At 38.5% G+C, this 21,003-nt stretch overlaps 7 protein-coding genes across 9 annotated transcripts; 6 read left to right on the forward strand and 1 right to left on the reverse strand.

Moving 5' to 3' along the window:
* The first annotated feature begins 116 nt into the window (after positions 1-116).
* On the forward strand, positions 117-3,186 carry LOC104729578 (calcium-dependent protein kinase 18). Its single transcript, XM_019233854.2, has 12 exons — positions 117-637; positions 865-995; positions 1,098-1,139; positions 1,223-1,334; positions 1,426-1,504; positions 1,592-1,761; positions 1,846-1,972; positions 2,051-2,166; positions 2,250-2,357; positions 2,442-2,504; positions 2,584-2,757; positions 2,829-3,186. The coding sequence occupies exons 1-12, from the start codon at positions 323-325 to the stop codon at positions 2,991-2,993; spliced, it is 1,602 nt and encodes a 533-aa protein (XP_019089399.1). The 5' UTR covers positions 117-322; the 3' UTR covers positions 2,994-3,186.
* On the reverse strand, positions 3,113-4,554 carry LOC104729577 (transcription factor bHLH11-like). The gene is made up of 5 exons (XM_010448530.3): positions 4,274-4,554; positions 4,092-4,198; positions 3,889-4,016; positions 3,448-3,807; positions 3,113-3,345 (listed from the first exon to the last, which is right to left on the reverse strand). Exons 1-5 carry the CDS (start codon positions 4,552-4,554, stop codon positions 3,235-3,237), a joined length of 987 nt encoding a protein of 328 aa, XP_010446832.1. The 3' UTR covers positions 3,113-3,234.
* LOC104729579 (DNA-(apurinic or apyrimidinic site) endonuclease 2) lies at positions 4,286-7,723 on the forward strand. 3 transcript variants are annotated; one of them, XM_010448533.2, is made up of 10 exons: positions 4,286-4,835; positions 4,922-5,033; positions 5,128-5,349; positions 5,441-5,526; positions 5,612-5,722; positions 5,813-5,893; positions 6,007-6,210; positions 6,322-6,473; positions 6,587-7,242; positions 7,329-7,723. In XM_010448533.2, the coding sequence occupies exons 5-10, from the start codon at positions 5,682-5,684 to the stop codon at positions 7,398-7,400; spliced, it is 1,206 nt and encodes a 401-aa protein (XP_010446835.1). In that variant the 5' UTR covers positions 4,286-4,835; positions 4,922-5,033; positions 5,128-5,349; positions 5,441-5,526; positions 5,612-5,681; the 3' UTR covers positions 7,401-7,723. The 3 variants fall into 3 exon arrangements, with proteins under 3 accessions (XP_010446835.1, XP_010446834.1, XP_087333865.1); XM_010448532.3 differs by having other exon boundaries at positions 4,460-4,835; positions 5,607-5,722; XM_087477739.1 differs by having other exon boundaries at positions 4,700-4,835; positions 5,596-5,722.
* A 1,979-nt stretch (positions 7,724-9,702) lies between these two features.
* On the forward strand, positions 9,703-10,523 carry LOC104729580 (chaperone protein dnaJ 11, chloroplastic). The gene has a single exon (XM_010448535.3). It carries the CDS (start codon positions 9,793-9,795, stop codon positions 10,282-10,284), a length of 492 nt encoding a protein of 163 aa, XP_010446837.1. The 5' UTR covers positions 9,703-9,792; the 3' UTR covers positions 10,285-10,523.
* A 2,043-nt stretch (positions 10,524-12,566) lies between these two features.
* LOC104729582 (uncharacterized) lies at positions 12,567-15,074 on the forward strand. The gene has a single exon (XM_087477740.1). The coding sequence runs from the start codon at positions 12,968-12,970 to the stop codon at positions 14,966-14,968; it is 2,001 nt and encodes a 666-aa protein (XP_087333866.1). The 5' UTR covers positions 12,567-12,967; the 3' UTR covers positions 14,969-15,074.
* Positions 15,075-15,386: 312 nt separating this feature from the next.
* On the forward strand, positions 15,387-16,163 carry LOC104729581 (cold shock protein 1-like). The gene has a single exon (NM_001319283.1). It carries the CDS (start codon positions 15,387-15,389, stop codon positions 16,161-16,163), a length of 777 nt encoding a protein of 258 aa, NP_001306212.1.
* A 2,202-nt stretch (positions 16,164-18,365) lies between these two features.
* On the forward strand, positions 18,366-20,488 carry LOC104729585 (pathogenesis-related thaumatin-like protein 3.5). Its single transcript, XM_019233999.2, has 2 exons — positions 18,366-19,422; positions 20,030-20,488. The coding sequence occupies exons 1-2, from the start codon at positions 18,656-18,658 to the stop codon at positions 20,172-20,174; spliced, it is 912 nt and encodes a 303-aa protein (XP_019089544.1). The 5' UTR covers positions 18,366-18,655; the 3' UTR covers positions 20,175-20,488.
* Positions 20,489-21,003: the final 515 nt, after the last annotated feature.

The following is a 21,003-nucleotide window of genomic DNA, read 5'->3' on the forward strand; positions in this document are numbered from 1 at the left end:
TAACCGAAATGAATGGCAAAGGGGAGGAGATAAACAATGCTAATTACTGCGAAACTAGTGGGTTCATTTTCGTTAGATTAATATATGTAATTTATGCAATGTCATTCTTTTTTTTTGTTTTTGTGAGTTTCCAAGGTAACACAAAGATGAAACAGAATGATGTCAATCTTGTAAATACAGCACTTTTTTTTTTTATGACCCAACCCATGCTTCTTCCTCTTCCTTCCATATCTCAATCTCTTGTCAACGTTTCGCTCATTTTGTATGAGCCATCATCGCTGTGAATATATCCTCCACTCGAGACAGACCCGAAGACCGTCACATGGGTCTCTGTTTCTCTTCTCCGAAAGCCACCAGACATGGCACCAGTCGCCGGATTCCTAATCTGACGCAGGGGAAGGCAAAACAGAAGGTTAGTAATAAAAACAAGAAGAAGACGAAGACGAACAAGATCCAATGGAGGCAAGGAGGAGGGACTCCGTACGGTAAGCGTATAGATTTTGGGTACGCTAAGGACTTCGATAATCGATACGCCATTGGGAAATTGCTCGGACATGGCCAGTTTGGCTTTACATACGTAGCCACCGATAACAACAATGGAAATCGCGTCGCCGTCAAGAGAATCGATAAGGCCAAGGTAAAAAAACCATCATTGGATTCACACGTTTTCGTGATTTCTCTATGATTCCAAAAGCTCATCGTTAATGGGTTTTAACCTAAAGATCCATAAATTTCTATTCAACCGTTAATTATGTCATTGCTTGACAACAAAGTAAGCTCTCCATCTCAAGTTCTTGGCTGACTCTAAGATATTTTTTCATACCTTTTTTATGGCAAAATGGTTTTGGGTAATTTGGTGTGCAGATGACTCTACCGATTGAAGTGGAAGATGTGAAGCGAGAGGTTAAGATACTAAAAGCTTTAGGTGGGCATGAGAATGTGGTTGGGTTTCACAATGCTTTTGATGACAATAACTATGTTTATATAGTTATGGAGTAAGCCTCAAGCTTTGACTCTGTTTTCACCTATCATTCTTTTTCTTGTGATACAAGGAAAAATGAATTTACCCTGGCTTTAATGAGTTTTTCTTTTTCCAGGTTATGTGAAGGTGGTGAATTGCTAGATCGAATCCTAGCTAAGTAAGAGTTTGCGTTATTACATAAAATTAATCTGTAGAAAATAAACATTTTTGGGAAGTTACTTTATGTGTATATGTTTCTAGGAAAGATAGCCGTTACACCGAGAAAGATGCAGCGGTTGTGGTGAGACAAATGCTGAAAGTTGCAGCTGAGTGCCATTTACGCGGTCTAGTGCACCGTGATATGAAGCCAGAGGTAGGTACGGTTCGGTTTGATTTGATGCCTGGAATATGTGAAAGAACCTTCATGATCACTTTAAACAGAGTTTTCATTTTAAACCCATCAGAATTTTCTGTTCAAATCAACTGAAGAAGATTCGTCTTTAAAGGCTACAGATTTTGGTTTGTCAGACTTCATAAAGCCAGGTAAGTCTTGCAAGTGTTTTCACGTGTCTAGTCTTGTCTCTGAGAGCAGGATGATATATGGAGACGATTTTGTGAAAATGGCTGCAGGAATGAAATTTCAGGATATAGTAGGAAGCGCTTACTACGTTGCACCTGAAGTGTTGAAACGTAGGTCGGGACCTGAATCAGACGTCTGGAGCATCGGTGTCATCACTTATATTCTGCTCTGCGGGAGAAGACCCTTCTGGGATAAGACTCAAGATGGGATATTCAATGAGGTCTAGTAATTTTCTGACAGAACATAGAAAATGATCTAAAGCAATGATGTGTTTTTTCATGGATACTGACTTGAAGAACAACAGGTCATGAGAAAAAAACCTGATTTCAAAACAGTCCCGTGGCCAACTGTTCGCAACAGTGCCAAAGATTTCGTGAAGAAGTTGTTAGTTAAGGAGCCGCGTGCACGGTTAACAGCAGCTCAAGCACTATGTATGTTATGCATATGCCATAAGCTTTCCATTGTCTGAGGTTAAATTTACTCATCTTCTTGATGGTTTGGGTTTGCAGCACATCCATGGGTGAGAGAAGGAGGTGAGGCGTCAGAGATTCCAATAGACATATCTGTTCTGAACAACATGCGTCAGTTTGTTAAATTCAGCCGCCTTAAGCAGATTGCTCTTAGGGTAATTAAGAAAGAGATCTATTGTATTTCATATGAAAAGTTAAAAGAGTTTTCGTTTTTACTTGAGTTGTTATGTTTTTGTAGGCTCTGGCGACAACAATTGAAGAGGATGAGCTGGAGGATCTCAGAGACCAGTTTGATGCTATTGACATTGACAAAAACGGTTCTATAAGCCTTGAGGAGATGAGGCAGGTAAGAAGTAGCCAACACAAGTAAGCGATTTCACCGCATGACTGCAATGGAGAGAGAGTCTACTAACTTTCTAATCTTAAACAGGCTCTTGCAAAAGATGTTCCTTGGAAACTGAAAGATGCAAGAGTAGCAGAGATTCTTCAAGCGGTAAGTAAACTGAGTATTTAGGACTAAAGCCCCTTCCACATGTTAGTGTATAATCCAAAATGTGTCTGCGTCTTTGCAGATAGATAGCAATACTGATGGGTTGGTGGATTTCACTGAGTTTGTGGTGGCTACTTTGCACGTAAACCAATTGGAGGAGCATGACTCTGAGAAGTGGCAACAGAGGTCAAGAGCAGCATTTGACAAGTTTGACATAGACAGAGATGGGTTTATAACTCCCGAGGAACTTCGAGTGGTCAGTGATCTCAAGCCTTTTACATTCCCCTCTTTTTTTCTGCTTTGTTTTCTTAGAATCAATGTTTGCAGCAAACAGGTTTGAAAGGCTCCATAGAACCACTTCTTGAAGAGGCAGACGTGGATGAAGATGGGAGACTCAGCATCCATGAGTTTCAAAGACTTTTGAGAAGTGCAAGCATCAAGTCAAAAAATGTTAAAACCCCTCCTGGTTACCAGCTTTCTCGAAAGATGTAAATTAACAAGTCCACAACCCTGATCTCCCATATACAGAACATTATTTGTCACCATGTGTTTTTTACTCTCAGACCAAGAAAATTGTATATTGGATAAAAACCCGTCTGGTTGTAAAGAGATACAAACAAGTGATTTTGTGTTTTATTCGCTTGTGATAATGTTACATAGTTAGGTGGTGCTTTTGAGTTCCTTATCAATCAAAGTACTAGCACACAGGGTTGAGGGGAATATGTTTATCAGTTTATGCCTTTAAAATGTCATTCACACCACCGGGAGGACTACCTTGAACAGCTTGAGATGATGAGTTTGCAGTAGGTGTCAAGCTTTCTCTCTTCTCTTTTCCAGAAACATCCTGCATAGAAGTAAATTTGATCAGTCCGTGAGAAATATAAATAGTAACAACAACAACACAGAGCGAACTTGTTGGTAAAGCCATAGAAGATATATCACTCACCTGTTGAACTAAAGAAGATGCATGGATTTTAAGCTCAAGCTCTAAACCAACATCATATTTATCGTCATTGCCTTGATCTAAAGACTTGTTTTTGGAATGTTGTTTACTTGAAGCACCAGAAGATGATGAGGAACGTTTCTGAACCGATGCTTGTTCGATTAGAGGATTGACGACTGAGGCTGAATAAGGTATAAAAGTGGACTGGCCCTGAGTTATGGCTACTACAGGGATAGGATAAGTGTAATGTGGTATCCATGGAACCATACTTCTGACTCTATGCTGATACTGAGCATTGAGTATCTCAATATCTGACTTGAGAGTTGCTTTTTCCTCTCTCAGCTCCGTCTTCTCTTGAATAAGCTGCTTAAAGCAATGGTAAAAGAGATGAGCACAGAATCAAGTAAGAGAATAATATAATAGGCAAGTAAATCAATTCTTCACCTCACGAGACTCTTGAGATAGTGTTGCATACTCAGCCTTTAGTCTTTCAACTTGGTTCATTACATCCTTCAGCATTTGTATCGTATCAGTGAGAAGTGAAACTTTGTCACTCTTAGGCCTATTTGGATCTGCAGAAACAAAACCATTAATCTCAATTCAAAAGTCTTGTGAGATAGATAGATAGATAGATAAATATATAATACCTAATGCGTTTCCAAGCTCAAGAAACTGTTCTTTGAGCTTATCTCTACGAAGCTTCTCTCGCTCTGCTTTACTGGAACAAACTGCTTCCTTGTTCACCATCTCAGCTCTGAAATTTATACGAAATCAAAGCTATGAATAAACATGACACAACCATAAAGTTTATATTTTTAAGCATTAAGACCTGAGATTATGTCCCGAAGTAGAAGTAGAAGAAGAAGAAGAAACAGAGGAATCGGATTCAGAGCAAGCTTTTAGTTTCTTCGATTGATCCATATTTACAATGTTAAAACTTCTGATACAACTAAGAAAGATAAAGAGAGAGAGAGAAGAAGAAGAAGAAGTAGAAGTTGGTTTCGTCTTCGTCTTCTGCAACGTAAGTAGTATATAAAACCCAATCCGGCGATAATGGTGGTGGACGCCGACGAGGCAAATCAACAACTTGTGCTCCCCACGCGCCACCATTCAAGAGCTATTATACTCTACTCCTGGTTACACTCTAACTTATCCACGTGTACAACCGTTGATTCAACTGACTTTTAGTCTTCTCAGATCTCAACCGTCAAAACGTTACAACCTAAAAAATAAAGGAACGATCTTTATTGAAGTTTTGGGAGTGGAAGAAGAAGGGAGAGAGGATGAAGATTGTGACTTACAACGTTAATGGCTTAAGGCAACGAGTTTCCCAGTTTGATTCTCTTCTCAAACTTCTCGATTCCTTCGACGCTGATATCATCTGCTTCCAGGTTTTTTTATTTTTTTACTTCAATTTTTAAAATTTCAATCCTTTTCTTCTCTGTTTTCGCCTATGAATCCGTGTTTTGAAATCTAGGAAACGAAACTTAGAAGACAGGAATTAACAGCAGATTTGGCTATAGCTGATGGGTATGAATCGTTTTTCTCGTGTACACGCACTTGTGAGAAAGGTCGTACTGGTTACTCTGGTAAGCATCAAAGCTATTGTCTTTAGTGGATTTGTGAGAAACAGAGGAAATGGTTGTGGAGTTTTTTTAATCCTCTCCTCTTGAAATTTTGCAGGTGTAGCAACGTTTTGCAGGGTAAAGTCAGCATCTTTAAGCTGTGAAATTGCTTTGCCTGTTGCAGCAGAAGAAGGCATCACTGGTCTTGTAAGTGGTAATTCACGATTGGGGAAGATTGAAACGTCTGTGATAGCTGAAGGGCTTGAGGAATATGAGAAAGATGAGCTTCTTAGGATTGACCAAGAAGGACGCTGTGTTATAACTGATCATGTCCACTTTGGTATGACTCTTAATTCTTTTTTCATGTACATTCTTGTATGCAAAATGTAATTTTCTTTACAGTTTGCATATATCTATGTGTTTTTTGGCAGTTGTTTTCAATGTCTATGGACCGCGAGCTGTAGCTGATGATGTTGAGAGGATTGAGTTTAAGCATCGGTTCTATGATATTTTAGAGGTAAGCTTTCTGAATGGACACAAGGAGGTACTTCGGCTTATCATGATATTTGGGTTAACTGTTTCTTAGTTTTCTTGTAGAGAAGATGGGAGTGTCTTTTGCGTCAAGGAAGAAGAGTATTTGTTGTTGGGGATCTCAACATTGCTCCTTCTGCTATGGATCGATGTGAAGCTGGGCCTGATTTCGAGAAAAACGAGTATGTAATATACTCATATTCATGATCTGCTTTAGTCGAGACTTTTTTGTCCTGTCAGATTTCTCATTTCATGCCAATAAAAAAATGCAGGTTCAGGAAGTGGTTTAGATCTCTGCTAGTTGAACGTGGAGGCTCATTCTCAGATGTTTTCAGATCAAAACATCCAGAAAGGTGAACTTTTGTGATAACCTCTCTGTCTCTATTGAGGGAGCCATCTATATCAGTTGATTACATTCTTTGAACCTTTTTCTATCATTGATTTCTTATTTCTGGAATTCTAATAGGAAAGATGCATTCACATGTTGGTCCTCGAGTACTGGAGCAGAACAATTTAACTACGGTTCGAGGATTGATCATATCTTAGTTGCTGGTTCATGCTTGCATCAAGACAAAGATAAGCAAGGCCATAGTTTTATTGCTTGCCATGTCAAGGAATGTGACATATTGACAGAGTATAAGCGGTTTAAGAATGAAAATATGTCAACAAGGTAAGTCTAGATGATCAAGAATGATCCCATTTGTGTTTCAACATAAAAGATTACCTTTTCTATTCAACTTGGATCTCAAAATGACCGTGAATCACCTTCTGCACACTACAGGTGGAAAGGTGGATTGGGTACAAAATTAAAGGGATCAGACCATGTACCTGTATTCACTAGTTTTGATGATATGCCAGACATCCCGGCACACAGCACGCCGCCATTATCTTCGAGATACCTTCCTATGATTTATGGTTTCCAGCAGACTCTTGGTACAAAAACTTTCCTCTATTTTCCATTGTGATAGATTGGTTCATATTCTCAGTTTCATTCCTGTCTCTATCTTTGTTGTATCTTTCTTCACTCTTTTTGTTTACTGTAACAGTTTCAGTGTTTATGAAAAGGCAAGCCAATGAGGAAGCCAAAGCTAATGAAGTGACATATTCAATCTCGAGTCAAGGTAATGCTTCATCAAGCTGTGGAGATATTTCGACAGGACCACTGAGAACCTGTGGTTCAAAAGGGATTTCACTGGAGAACGAACCCACTTGTAGCGTTACAGAATCAGACATTATGGCATCAAGAGGTTCCATCGATAACCCTACTGATGGACTCTGTGTATCATCAGTGAGAGCTGAGAATATCTCTAGAGATGGAAACAGGAAAAAAGCGAGGAAAATCCAATCATCTCAGCTTTCTCTCAAATCCTTTTTCACTGCAACCTCAAAGGCGAACAATGGCGGGGATAATAAGTCTTCATCCTCCAGTCAGGGCTCCCAAGTGGATAGCATCACAGAACCGGCAGTTTCCAGCAGAGAAGACGGTGAATCGACGACTACTTCAACACAAGAAGAAGATCAAAGCGGTTCTTCAGCTAAACAAAAGAACGGTACAGCTCTAATGGAGTGGCAAAGGATACAGAACCTAATGCAAAACAGCATACCTCTCTGCAAAGGACATAAAGAAGCTTGTGTTGCTCGGGTCGTAAAGAAACCAGGTCCCACATTTGGCCGTAGATTCTACGTCTGCTCTCGAGCTGAGGTAAAAGAACTAAGCAAAACCACCCCCAAGTCTTTTTAACCGTGGTAATTATATATGCTCTAATGGTATCTACATCACTTGCACAGGGACCTTCCTCTAATCCAGAAGCAAACTGTGGTTATTTCAAATGGGCTTCATCAAAATTCAAAGACAAGTAAATGAGTGATGAAATCAAACATGACGAGTAATGTGAATGGTCAGGAACCAAGGATTTAATCTAGTGAGCTCAGGTACACCATGAAGAGAAACTCAACAATGTCGGTATATAGTTAATACCATAATATAATCTCTTAAGCCTTGACCAATGTGTAAAGCTGCTGGATTTAGCTTATTTCCACGTTCCTGTCTCTATCACTTTATCCCTCTTGGTCTCGTTTAATAATGTCGTTCCTTCTAATGTGACTAACTTTTAGCTTTGTAGCAGCTAATATACTAATGTTACAAGTTGCATAAAATTTTAATTATAAGGTATGTTAATCGACATGGATACGTAGACGTATACGTATGTGTGTGTGTGTATGGAATTTGTTAATATTTATATGGAAGATGACATGAAAGCGCAAAATGCTGATGGAAGGGAATGTGTCACCCACGAAATTGGTGGTGTCAATCGTCGACGTCACTTACGATTGTTTTTTTATACATGTAAAATTGTTATGTTACTTGCTTTGCTTGGCTTTTGAAGATGTCAAAAGGACTTGAATTAACGTAATTATCTCTTGGGATAAATATGATTTACAAAAGTAAACATTAGAGTCATTGTTCTCAAGATAAGTTTTATCTAGAAAAGAGATGAAGCAATCGGCACTAGTTACCATAACACTTGGATTTTTGGGGTTAGAAAAAGATGTCGACCAAACACGTGGTTGGAGAAGAAGTAGAGATTACAATAGTTTGCTTACAACAATCACAATCTTCTAGAACCCCCGGAGGTTTCAACATGATCATCTTGTTTAATTAAGGACTAAAAGGAGAGTCGAATTTGATCGTAATGGAACATGAGCACTTTTCATAGTTTGGCCATGTTTAAGACTTTTCAATGTAATACTTAGATAACAACTTAAGCATGCTGATTATCTTTTTAAAATTCGAAGATAATTTTGCGTATAAAGTTTAGTAAAAAAAAGTCAGTGACCAATAGTAAAAAACGAGTTTAGTTTACTCTAAATATTATTAATCTAAGTCCGTGATTCCGGTTCATTTGAATTACCTTACGCAGAAGAATACAAAAAAAAAAAAAAAAGAAGTAAAATAATAATTCAGTCGACTTTTCTTCTACGAATGTTTAGAAAAACAAAAAGCCGACTTTTTCCTTGATTAAGACTTCCATAATATGAAGTTTTTATATTTTTTTTGGTTTAGATTAGCACTAAATAATAAAGAAGTTAAAATTTAAAATATTAGTTAAATTTAAAATATTTATGTATCACCTATTTGATACTACTAATTTTTATATTATTGTAGTATAGTAGTACAAAACGACCGTTTGTTGGCCTTTACCATTGGCCTTTCTTTTGTAGTATAGTAAGAAAAAAAATTTCACATAAATCAAATTGCACATTACCATTTGGCATTTCTTTTTTAGTATTTCCATTGCTAAAAATAAAAATAAAAACAACAAAAAATACTTATCAAATAGTATGGTTTGTATGGTTGTGGGAGGCAAGCTATAATAAATGTATACAAGAACGACTTTTCTAACTCTTCTAAAAATCTATTTCTGTCTTCTCAATATCCAACAAACAATACAATGTTCATACTAAAGTCTCTATACAACAAAATCACACTCCCTCTGTTTCATATTAAGTGTCATTTTAGGATTTTTCACACAGATTAAGAAAATCATTAAATTTTCTATTTTACCTCTTATCAATATATTATTTATTTTTTTCTATTGGTCAATATATTAAATTGGTAGGGATAAAATTGGAAAATTTACCAAACATCTACCTTGGAAATACAAAATAACACTTATTTTCTAACAAAATATTCAGCCTAAAATGACACTTAATATGAAACCGAAAAAGTAATAATCAATAAATAAAAAAATCTACACATAAGAAGATTCCATTTTTCCAACTTCCACCATAAAATACTTTTCTACTAATAAAAATAAATTAGCATGCAAATATTTTTTTTATATAACAATAACTAAAAATCAAAAAAAAAAACTGATTTCATTTTCTGTAATATGTTAAAAAAAAAAAATGACAATTACAGCCACAGAACAATTTGGCCACTACGCATAAAAATCTTACGTACATTCTTATCTCCTTGTGCAATAATTTCCCCAACTGGATAAGGGATCAGACTCATCATATCTCACAGGACCCGACCCTTCTTTATTAACCCGACCCATCTTCTTAATCCCCCTATGCATTTAAAAACTAATTAGAGTCTTAATCACGCAATTAAATGACTAATCCTCTCTTTGCCTATAAATAAACCTCTCTCTGTTTCCCTTCTTCTTCAATCTTTTCCCTCTCTCTCTCTTTATCGAACATTAACAACAAAGGCAAAACTCGAAAACGATACCGTTTCATAGCAACGATGCTTTCTTCATCGCCGACCTCCTCCTTCACTCATCCATTTCTCTCTTCTTCTTCTCCGCCTCTCTCCCCTACTCTATCTCCGTCGTCTCGCACGGCTCGGATCTCTCCTCCTCTAGTCTCCGCTTCTTGCTCTTACACCTGCGCCGAAGACTCCCCGAGATTGCATCAGATCCCTCGGCGATTTACGGCGGCGAACGCTTCCCTCTACGATGTCCTCGAGGTTCCTCTAGGCGCGACGAGCCAAGATATCAAATCGGCTTACCGGAGACTAGCCAGGATCTGCCATCCCGACGTGGTGGGAACCGATCGGACTAATTCGTCGGCGGAGGAGTTCATGAAGATCCACGCCGCCTACTGTACGCTTTCTGATCCCGAGAAACGCTCTGTTTACGACCGGAGGATGTTGCGTCGGAGCAGTCCTTTGACCGTTGGTACCTCCGGGTTGGGCAGTTACGTTGGACGGAACTGGGAAACTGATCAGTGCTGGTAGTGAGTTGACTCGGTGGGAACGAGTTATAGACCGAGTTTTAATTAGTGGTGTAAATACGAAAGCGATCAGGGCTTTGACGTTTGTAATTAATAGTACTAGTTACAGTAATTAAGCTAACACGGGCGAGGATTAGTGTGCTAACATACGCCGTGTGTTTCGTGTTTACGTAGGATCTACGCGTTTTTTTTTACCTTGTGAATCCTATTATCAATGAAAAAACAAAAAATCATATAGTATAAGTTTTGCTTCCAGTGTTCTGATTAGAGCTGTTTAAAAAGTTATAAGACTGTGCAAAGTAGTCAAGAAACAAATCGAATAGTATTGTTATGTTGTAGTTTCAGTCAGTTTTCGTTTCTCTACTCGACATCATTGTGAACCAAAAAATACGGATAGAGGAATACATATATCGTCCAATTTAGGAATATCTACAGCTGAGATAGAGAATGCATCCAACTGACCAAAAAGAAAAAAAGAAAAAACAATTAGGATATGCATCCATACGTGATTATGATCTTCTGGCCCACAGATACTCTAGAACACGTGAACATGGATGGATGGCCGATGAATATATGATTTATCCGTATGAACCAAACAACAAACCCATCACTTTTTTCAAGTACTAAATCGAGAGATTTTGTTCTTTAATGGATTTGGAGAAACGAATATATACGATTAAGGATATATTGATCTAAGTTGGAGATTTGGACGACTTTGCTGATAAATTGATGTAACCCATCGTTTAGGTTTAAAATTATGAACCGTAGAGGCGACAAATACGGGTCCCGCTAGTTTGTGGAAACTAGAAAGAAGAGGTCCGTTTAGATCTTCTGCTTCGCTTCAACATTTTTTTCTGTATTTTTTTATCTTAATTTGTCGGGACTTTAATTTTTATACTGTATTATATACTTTTCTTTATTTATTCTGTCGAAAAATGCTTTTTATTTCTTTAAATTCAACTTGTAAAATGTCCTTCTAGAAGGTAGAAGATAGTGTGTCACTATTTTTTTTTTTTTTTTAATATCTTTATAAGACAAATAAAATCATAGGGGAGGCAACAAATATCCTTCAGTCTCGTGGCTCTTCTTCCTCTGTTCTTTTTTTGTGTTTTTCTTCTTCTTGTTTTTGTTTTCTTTTGTGATAATATATTTTGTAAGAAATTTGCTACTGGACAGAATGTGATTCAACGACTTTTACGCGCAGAACATTTTCGACGTTTAACTGAAAGACGTGCTCCAGTGGATTATATATAGAGAAATTCATTGTAACCACGTTGTCTTCGATTGGATAAGAAAAAAAAAAGTTGTTATTTGTTGAGAGAACCCATTTATTCACTTTTAATGATAGGTAAATATACACATACTTATTTTACCTTGTTGGGTAAACTTTTTAAAAGTGATAAAACGAACGAGGCTTTAGCCGGATAACGCTCTCAAACGAAAGGATTTTGAATCATCACGTACTTTATTTCTTGTTTGGGACAAATTATCTATCTACTAGCAGTATTTTGTCCTATTAGTTTGCTTGCATTTGCGTATATGAATGATTAAATTATAATATAATATCGATCCACTTGTGTTGTAGTATCTACTATCTGTGATAATACCAAAATTAATGTGGAGAAGATAATTGTCATAACATTATCCAATCAAATTAATGTATATTGGTGAAGTGAGGAAAGTCTCTTTGTCAGTAACTAGCACTAATGAGCAGGACTGGAAAACAGCTGCGACCAAACCAAACTAAACCAAAGTGTTTGTTAAGTTAAACTGAAACTAACTGAATTACTAATATGGTTTGAGTTTTTATATAAACCGGTAAACCCATACTGTCTATGGAAAACGCTGAATGTGCCTTTAGACAAGAAAAAAAAAGGAGAGATTTTGTTTCCACTATCATAGTAGACTACTAGACTAGTAGTACTAGTACATAGTATTTTTCTTCAATTGTATGAATAAATTATGTAGTTATCTCCTTGTTTTTTTCAGAATCTCAACATGTAAATGTGAAACATGGCCCAGAAATAAATATGGTTGGTTATAACATTCGATGTAGACACACACGACTTCAAGAAAAACCCAGCTAGCCCTTGGCCAAATAAATGGTTATGTCTCTTTATGGCCCCAATATTTAAGTTATCCAATCACATTTCCAACAGTTTTCTATTTCGACGTCTTAATTTATACTTAAAGCTACTAATATTATTATCTTCTATGAATTCGGGATATAAACCATGAGAATCCCAAACACACAGGTGTGTTAATTAACCTTGGGAATTAATCAAAGTAATCTCGAAGATTTGAACAATTTTTGTTGACATTTTCTGAACAAACCGTAATGAACAATCACCAAAGACCTTAAGAATTTGAAATCCTACACTTCCCTATTATCATATTTTAAAATATGGAATAGGCTTAATATAAAATGAAACAAAAAAGAACGGAAGTAGCTAAGACGAAGACTTGGTAAATGTACTAATAAGTAATTTACTCCGACAACGAAAGCCGGCGACGACCGGCGTGTTCTGTAAGAAATACAAAGAAATGACAGAAACCGTGTTTCAAAGACCAAACCAAACCAAACCCTCCTACTAACAAAACAACAAAAATGATTCTTCATTATCTTTAAAAATTAAGACCCAACCCGTTTCTTAATTTTCTTGATCTAAACCTGTTTTGTGTTACCTATGGGTGATCTAGCTAAGCAGATATTGTCTCGACCGATTCAACTCGCAGACCAAGTGGTGAAAGCCGGAGATGAAGCCACGATCAACAAACAAGAATGCGCCGAGATCAAGTCCAAGACGGAAAAGCTCTCTGCTCTTCTCCGTCAAGCGGCTCGTGCTAGCTCCGACCTCTACGAACGTCCCACGCGCCGTATCATCGACGACACTGAAAACGTTCTCGAGAAAGCATTGACGATGGTTCAAAGATGCCGTGACGATGGCTACATAATGCGTCTTTTCAACATAATCCCCGCCGCAGCCTTCCGTAAAATGATCTCCCAACTAGAAAACTCCGTCGGCGACGTCTCCTGGCTCCTCCGTGTCTCAACTCCCGCCGGTAACGACGACGACGAAGGGTTTGGCTACTTAGGCCTCCCTCCGATCGCAGCCAACGAGCCAATCCTGTGTCTTATTTGGGAACAAATCGCGGTTTTAATGACCGGTTCGCCGGATGATAAATCCGACGCCGCAGCGTCGTTAGCTTCGTTAGCGAGAGATAACGACAGATACGTGAAACTGATAGTTGAAGAAGGTGGAGTCAACCCTTTGTTGAAACTTGTTAAAGAAGGTAAAATCGACGGTCAAGAAAACGCGGCGAGAACAATCGGGTTATTGGGTCGTGACCCGGAAAGCGTGGAGCATATGATTCAGCTTGGTGTGTGTTCAGTGCTTTCGAGTATACTCAAAGAAGGTTCGATGAAGGTTCAAGCCGTTGTGGCTTGGGCTGTTTCAGAGCTTGTTTCTGGTAACCACGCGAAATGTCAAGAGCTCTTCGCCCAAAACAACGTGATTCGTCTTCTCGTGAGTCATTTAGCGTTTGAAACGGTTCAAGAACATAGCAAATACGCGGTTGTTGCGGGTAGAGCTACGTCGATGCATCACGCCGTCGTGATGGCGAGTAAAATCAATTTGCCGGCGGTTAACGAGGAAGAGGAAGGGGACGATACTAATACTAGCCACATGGTGCCGAATCAGATGCATAACATCGTTACGACTACAATGGCGATGAAGGCGGTTGGATCGGGATCATCAAAATCGAATTTGTCTAACCGATTTGTAACCGACGACGAGGATGAGAAACCGCCGGAAAAGCTGCCGGAGAAGAGTTATAGTTTGAATTCAAAGATCAAGGCTTACAGTAGTACGGCGCATCAATCACGAAACGCGTCGGTCACGAGAGGGAGAGAGCTTGAAGATCCGGTGACGAAGACTTACATGAAAGCGATGGCGGCGAGAGCGTTGTGGAAACTCGCTGTTGGAAACTCATCGATCTGCCGAGTCATCACCGAGTCACGAGCTTTGCTCTGTTTCGCGGTTTTACTAGACAAAGGAGACGCAGAGACCAAGTACAACACAGCGATGGCCATCATGGAGATAACCGCCGTAGCGGAGGAAAACGCAGATCTGAGAAGATCAGCGTTCAGACGAACTTCGCCGGCGTGCAAAGCGGTTGTTGACCAGTTATTCAGAATCGTAGAAAACGCCGACGCCGGATCCGATTTGCTCATCCCCTGTGTAAGATCAATCGGAAACTTAGCAAGAACGTTCAAATCCGCAGAAACGCATATGATCGTGCCTTTGGTAAAACTACTCGACGACGAAGAACCAGATTTAGCGGCGGAAGTAGCGATCGCGTTAGCTAAATTCGCGACGGAGGACAACTTCTTAGCGAAAGAACACTCGAGGACGATCATCGATGCTGGAGGATCTAAGCTTCTGGTACAGCTAGCGTATTTCGGAGAGAACGGAGCTCAGATCCCAGCGCTTGTTTTGCTTAGCTACGTGGCGATGAACGTACCTGACAGTGAAGAGTTAGCTAAAGACGAAGTGTTAACTGTATTGGAGCGAGCTTCGAAACAAGCTAATGTGATCGAAGACGAAGATATGGATGCTTTGTTGTACGAAGCTAAAAGCAGACTCGAGCTTTACCAATCCAGAGGTTCCAGAGGCTTTCACGTATGACTCGAATCGATTTCCACATGTATTCAAATACTAGGCGGTGACTCTGTTTTTTTATTTTCCCAGTATTTAATTTTTGGCCCATTAAACAATAGGCCCAAATTATAAATTCGGCCCAATTTGAGGACGCGTGCACACATGATAAACCGACGCGGAGAGACGGAAGTGGCAATTTTCCCACTCCAGAAGAATCTTCCACGAAAAAAAAATGTTAATTTGGGCGGCAGAGTGAAATTAGGGTTTGATTACATTCCACTAAATTTAGGGTTTGTGCACTAATTTCCTTTATAATTACAGATTTAATCCACTCAACCTCTCTATATATATAAACACAAACACGCCTTGGGATTTTATCAAACAAAACCCTAATTCACCCCAATCTCTTCTTCTTCGTCTTCAAACTTTTTTTTTTTTGATTCCGATGGCTTCAGAGGATCAATCCGTGGTGAGATCTACCGGGAAGGTGAGTTGGTTCAGCGATATCAAAGGCTATGGTTTCGTTACTCCCGATGACGGCAGCGTTGAGCTTTTCGTTCATCAATCCTCAATTGCTTCCGACGGTTTCCGGAGTTTAACCGTCGGCGATTCGGTTGAGTTTACTGTTGCTGAGGGAAGCGACGGCAAGACCAAAGCCGTGGATGTTACTGCTCCAGGTGGTGGTCCTCTTAAGAAGGAGAACAGCTCTCGTGTTAGGCGCGGCGGCGGATGCTTCAAGTGTGGTGAGGGAGGTCATATCGCTAAGGATTGCCGTGGCGGCGGCGGTGGTGGTGAGCGTAAAGAGGGTTGTTTCAAGTGTGGTGAGGGAGGTCACTTTGCTAGGGATTGTTCTTCTCAGAAATCAGGTGGGAACGGAGGAGAGCAACGTGGAGGTAGGAAGGAAGGGTGTTACAATTGTAATGAGGTTGGTCACTTTGCTAGGGATTGTACTCAGAAACCTGCTGCTGGAAACGTGAGAAGCGGCGGCGGTGGTGAGCGTAATGGATCTTGTTACACATGTGGTGGAGTTGGTCACATGGCGAGAGATTGTGCGACTAAGAGCACTGGTTGTTACACATGTGGTGGTCCTCACTTGGCTCGTGATTGTGACAGGAGAGGAAGCGGCGGCGGTGGAGGTGGAGGTAATAATAAGTGTTACAAGTGTTTCGAAGTAGGTCACTTTGCTAGGGAATGTTCTGTAGTAGATGAATTAGTGAATTGATTTCCTAATCAACGAAACAAAAAAGAGAATGAAGATTGAATCGAGTTATATATATATATATATATTATTTATATATATATTTCTCTTCGTTTTCATATGATCTTTTTTTTTGTTGATGGGAATGAAACTGCCCTGGTCCTTTTGATGTTTTGGTGTTTTTTTTTTTATGACTTATTATTATTATACTACCAACAAAGAGTGATCCTACTAAACTAGTTGTTGTTATTTCACTGATTTGGATGCGCTTTTCTATCTGTTTCTGGAAATTTTGACCTCATATATTGCTTATGTCATCCAACTTTGAGTTTCTTTTGTCCTTTCTGTTACCTGTTTCAGTTTATTGCTTTTGTACTTGTGATGTTTTTGACAAGCATGACGTCCCCAAAGTCCGTAACTTTTTAACTCATTCCCAAAAATTGTAGCATGTTTTGGGCCGTTCGTAGAGATATAGAATTCTCGATTATGACTTGCATTAGTAACCTGTGTTTTGGTGGAATTTGTGACTTTTGACAATTAAAGGGGATGTCGCAGTTCGTAGACAACGCTTTAAGTAATGACCTCACTATGATCTGGTTAATCGTTACCTGCTTTGTACAGTCATCATATAGGGGGATGTCACAGTCTTTTGTCCGGGTTAAAAGTTTGTACCTAATTTCATTACTAGCAAAATCTAAGACTGATGACGATTCTTTCTAATAGAAGAAACTGGAAACCCAAGTTTGGTGTTCACCTTTTACTGCCCAAACAGAGCCACATGATCATTGATTAGATTATAGTAAGACACTCATATAAATAAACCTGATTAGGTTAAACATCATCCACGTCTCCTTGTGTTTTATATCGTTGGATCCAATCAACCAAAACCTTACTAATCACCTCGCATCGCATTAACCACTAAATAACTTTTATGGTGTATTAAAGTTACATTGTGATTTTAGTAGATGTCTCTTGAAATAGTAGGTTAATGAGAAATTTAAGGTTATGGATCGATTTCTTATGATATTCGAAGTGGAAATCGAACCTGGAACTTCTACTAGTTTACATCTCTGTTCTAATGATATTCAAAGCAAATACTAATCATAAACGCAATTACTTTGAAAATACTATGATCTTCAAAGCAAACACTAATCATAAACGCAAATAAATAGCCAAAATCTCTGTTCAGTCATACCAATTTTGCTTGGAAAGAAAATCAAATTCTAATGAATTCGATAGATTTGCGTAATAGAAAACACGCATGAGTACTACTACTACCCAATTTGTCGCATTTGTTAAAACCTATTTAAACATGAAGAACCAGTTACATGTCCTAGTCAAACATAAATAACTTGTAAGAATGGAAGAAGCATGAACCAACCAAGTTGATAAATCTACATCACACAACTAAAGCTTGGAATGTCGTTGACCCAACACCCTCTCTCTCTCTCTTTTCTTTTACTTGCGAAATTCCCATCCAACGTTAGCCACTGTGTCTCTTTCCCATGATAAAATCAGAATAAAATAAGATAAAATTTGTATTCCTCTCCTGAACCTTTTATTGTATGTTCCTGTTTAAGTACGGAATAGTTGTTTGAGAGGCTCACGAAATAATCAAAGCATCATCATATTTAATTTTGTCATCTTGTAATAATTACAATAATTAATTAACACTGTGACATAGCACAACTTGGGTGGATAGTAGCTAGATACTCGTAAGACCGTGTCCCTTGGAAGAGAGAAGAGGGCAGAATCTAAGGATGATGGCATCATCACACACACTACGTTTTCTCTGTCAGCACCTCTCTTGATTTTTTTTTTGTTCACCGCCTCTTTCATTCAATTCAAGTACATTTCCATTTTTTTCTAAATATAAACAATTCTATTTTTTTAAGAATTTAATTTTTTCGTTAACTTATTCATTTTCCGCATTTTTGACTATGGTCTTTGGATCAAATCACATTTTCAGCTACGAAAATTACGAACGAAGTAATGGATCTTTCTGAAAAAAATATTATTTAGCCAAAGGAGGAGACAAGTTCTATTTTAGATCACCGACATCAGGACTGATCATATCCATATGCAACCCATATTGCACGAATCATATAAATAAAAAATTAAGAACATGATATATTAATAATTTCTGTGATTCAAAAAAATTAGTTTCTACTTTCTACATAACTAAAAAATACTAGAAATAACGTGAACATGTACGACACATTGGCCGACTAACATAGACAAAGGCGGCATGGGCTCACGTGAAAGCCGACCTTTGTAATAAAAAAATCTTGAGCCTCTTTAAAAGATGGGGTCAATCCCCAAAACCTTTTTTCTCTCCAACTCGTAAAATTCTCTTACCATATAAATACAAAGCCTACTACACATTTGCAACTCTTCTTTATACATTTTTCTCCAGAGCAGAAACAGAGTCACCGGAAAAAAACTAATCTCCGGCAACACACAAACACAACAACAAAAAGTTCAATACTTAAAGATTCTGGTGACTCTCTGCTCTAATGGGTCAATCTCAAGTTCCTCTCTTTCTTTCTCTGATTCTTGTTTTAATCTATGGCGTTTCTTCTACTACTTTCACCATCCTTAACCAGTGTAGCTACACCGTGTGGCCTGGTCTTCTCTCCGGCGCCGGAACCCCTCCTTTACCCACCACTGGATTCTCCTTAAACCCGACTGAAACACGTGTCATCCCAATCCCCGCTGCTTGGTCCGGCCGTATTTGGGGCCGTACGCTCTGTACACAAGACGCAACCACCGGAAAGTTCACTTGCGTCACCGGAGACTGCGGTTCTTCCGCCGTTGAATGCTCCGGATCTGGCGCTGCACCTCCTGCAACACTCGCTGAATTCACCTTAAACGGAGCCGGTGGTCTAGATTTCTACGACGTGAGTCTCGTAGACGGTTACAACATCCCCATGACCATTGTTCCTCAGGGCGGAGGAGATGCCGGAGGAGTCGCCGGGAACTGCACGACCACCGGATGCGTTGCGGAGCTCAACGGTCCTTGTCCTGCTCAGCTGAAAGTGGCGGCGACGACGGGGGCAGAAGGAGTAGCTTGCAAAAGCGCGTGCGAGGCGTTTAACACGCCGGAGTATTGCTGTAGCGGCGCGTTTGGAACGCCGGACACGTGTAAGCCGAGTGAGTACTCGCTGTTTTTCAAAAACGCGTGCCCGAGAGCTTATAGTTACGCTTACGACGACGGAACTAGTACTTTCACTTGTGCCGGAGCTGATTACGTCATCACTTTCTGTCCTTCTCCTAACCCAAGGTAACATTATTTACCAAACAAAATATGATTTGCTTCAAGTGGAAACAAGAATTAGAATAATAACAAATTGGGACGTTTTGGCTAATTAAAAAAGGTTGGTTCCGATGTTTAGATCAAATCAATTAAAAAAAGTTTGGTTCTGATTCTCTTAGAAGAAGTCCGGTTTCGATTTTTTTTTTTTAATCACATTCAAAAGTTGAATATGTTTTTCACCTTTTTGGTAGTGTAACGTTTTGAATGAGGTCAAATCACCGAATAAAATCATAGCGCTCATGCTTTTACATAATGGTCCGTATTTGTCAATATGTGAAATCATTGGACAAGACGACATTTTTACATTTTCACCCGTTGGAATAATTATTATGTCAAACATAATATAGAAAAATATCTAAATGTTCTCTGTTGTATTATCATCACATGTATGGATGGTACTATACATAGATTTTTTTTTCAACGTCGGTGAACTGTGGCCATGTGTGGTCCAAACACGGCTCTTTTGTTCATATTGCAAATCATTTTGAATAATTGGTTTTTTTTTTTATATTCAATTTCAAAACGTCAGAGTGATAATTAAATGTTTGTTGTCTTGTGTAATTTGTCTTTTCAGTGTGAAGAGTGCTACAAAGGAGATCCAACCCGAAGCGGTTAGCTACTCTGCGGCATCATCTCAAAACGCGTCGCCAACTCTCACTACCGTGTTTTTGATTGGAGTTTTGGGTTTCGCGTCTTGGGCGGTGCTACGCGTTTGGTGATATCTCTCTACGACGTCGCTTTTTTCTAATAACACACATCATTCGAGTTTTTTTTTTTCCTTCTCACCAAAAAAAAGAAAAGATTATCGAAGAAGAAAAAAAGAAATGGCCAGAAGAAAAGATTTAGTTTAGTCGAAGAGTGATTTATTCGAAGTGATGATTTTTAGAACCAACTTATTTTAGTTTTGATTAGCTTATATAGTATTAGTTTCTACGTAACTTTTTTTAGACAAATGTTCTGTCTTTTATGGTGTATGTAGGATTATATAACAGTTTTGCTTCCAGAATTAATTGATTGGTATTGCATTTTAGAATTGAAATAATATATAAAGATGATAAAACAAAATGAAATTGTAATGGAAGAACCTAAAAAAATGGCAACATAAATTTGTCAAATATTAAAATCTGATTATCACTAATCTAGATAAGTATATTGATGCTTGTACAAACGAATTGATTTTTCTAATACCTCATTTAGTCATCAAACGGGCACTTTTCACATATCAAACTGAAGAAATGTATAAGATTTATCTTCTATCTTTATATCCAATCAAAGATAAACTTATCTTAACTAAAGCTATAGCTTTAAGGATAAACGTTGAAAATCTTTTAAGAGTAGCGTGTAATCACAAGTGTTTAGCAGTATAGACACTACTAAGTACTTAACAGTAGATTAAGATAACACACACATAAAAAAAAAGTTGCTATATTCATGATATGGCGGCGAACATTTCTATTCCAATATTTTCGAAAAGTTGCTATATTTGTTTATTCATCGATCTTTCACAACCAAAATTCCCGTTGACATAAGTATTAAAAAATAGCACAA

The sequence above is a fragment of the Camelina sativa genome, chromosome 12 (assembly GCF_030686135.1).
Source record: "Camelina sativa cultivar CO46 ecotype springtype chromosome 12, ASM3068613v1".
Taxonomy (NCBI): domain Eukaryota; kingdom Viridiplantae; phylum Streptophyta; class Magnoliopsida; order Brassicales; family Brassicaceae; genus Camelina; species Camelina sativa.

Bases quoted from the DNA above. Each gene is read 5' to 3' on its own strand.
- LOC104729578 (XM_019233854.2), top strand. From the start codon at position 323: ATGGGTCTCTGTTTCTCTTCTCCGAAAGCCACCAGACATGGCACCAGT. The intron at 638-864 runs GTAAAAAAACCA...TTTGGTGTGCAG, and splicing joins AGAGAATCGATAAGGCCAAG to ATGACTCTACCGATTGAAGT. The intron at 2,167-2,249 runs GTAATTAAGAAA...ATGTTTTTGTAG, and splicing joins TTAAGCAGATTGCTCTTAGG to GCTCTGGCGACAACAATTGA.
- LOC104729577 (XM_010448530.3), bottom strand. From the start codon at position 4,554: ATGGTGGCGCGTGGGGAGCACAAGTTGTTGATTTGCCTCGTCGGCGTC. The intron at 4,199-4,273 runs GTCTTAATGCTT...TATAAATTTCAG, and splicing joins ACTTCGGGACATAATCTCAG to AGCTGAGATGGTGAACAAGG. The intron at 4,017-4,091 runs GTATTATATATT...TTGTTTCTGCAG, and splicing joins TGAGCTTGGAAACGCATTAG to ATCCAAATAGGCCTAAGAGT.
- LOC104729579 (XM_010448532.3), top strand. From the start codon at position 4,728: ATGAAGATTGTGACTTACAACGTTAATGGCTTAAGGCAACGAGTTTCC. The intron at 5,034-5,127 runs GTAAGCATCAAA...GAAATTTTGCAG, and splicing joins AGGTCGTACTGGTTACTCTG to GTGTAGCAACGTTTTGCAGG. The intron at 6,211-6,321 runs GTAAGTCTAGAT...TGCACACTACAG, and splicing joins AATGAAAATATGTCAACAAG to GTGGAAAGGTGGATTGGGTA.
- LOC104729580 (XM_010448535.3), top strand. From the start codon at position 9,793: ATGCTTTCTTCATCGCCGACCTCCTCCTTCACTCATCCATTTCTCTCT.
- LOC104729582 (XM_087477740.1), top strand. From the start codon at position 12,968: ATGGGTGATCTAGCTAAGCAGATATTGTCTCGACCGATTCAACTCGCA.
- LOC104729581 (NM_001319283.1), top strand. From the start codon at position 15,387: ATGGCTTCAGAGGATCAATCCGTGGTGAGATCTACCGGGAAGGTGAGT.
- LOC104729585 (XM_019233999.2), top strand. From the start codon at position 18,656: ATGGGTCAATCTCAAGTTCCTCTCTTTCTTTCTCTGATTCTTGTTTTA. The intron at 19,423-20,029 runs GTAACATTATTT...TTGTCTTTTCAG, and splicing joins TGTCCTTCTCCTAACCCAAG to TGTGAAGAGTGCTACAAAGG.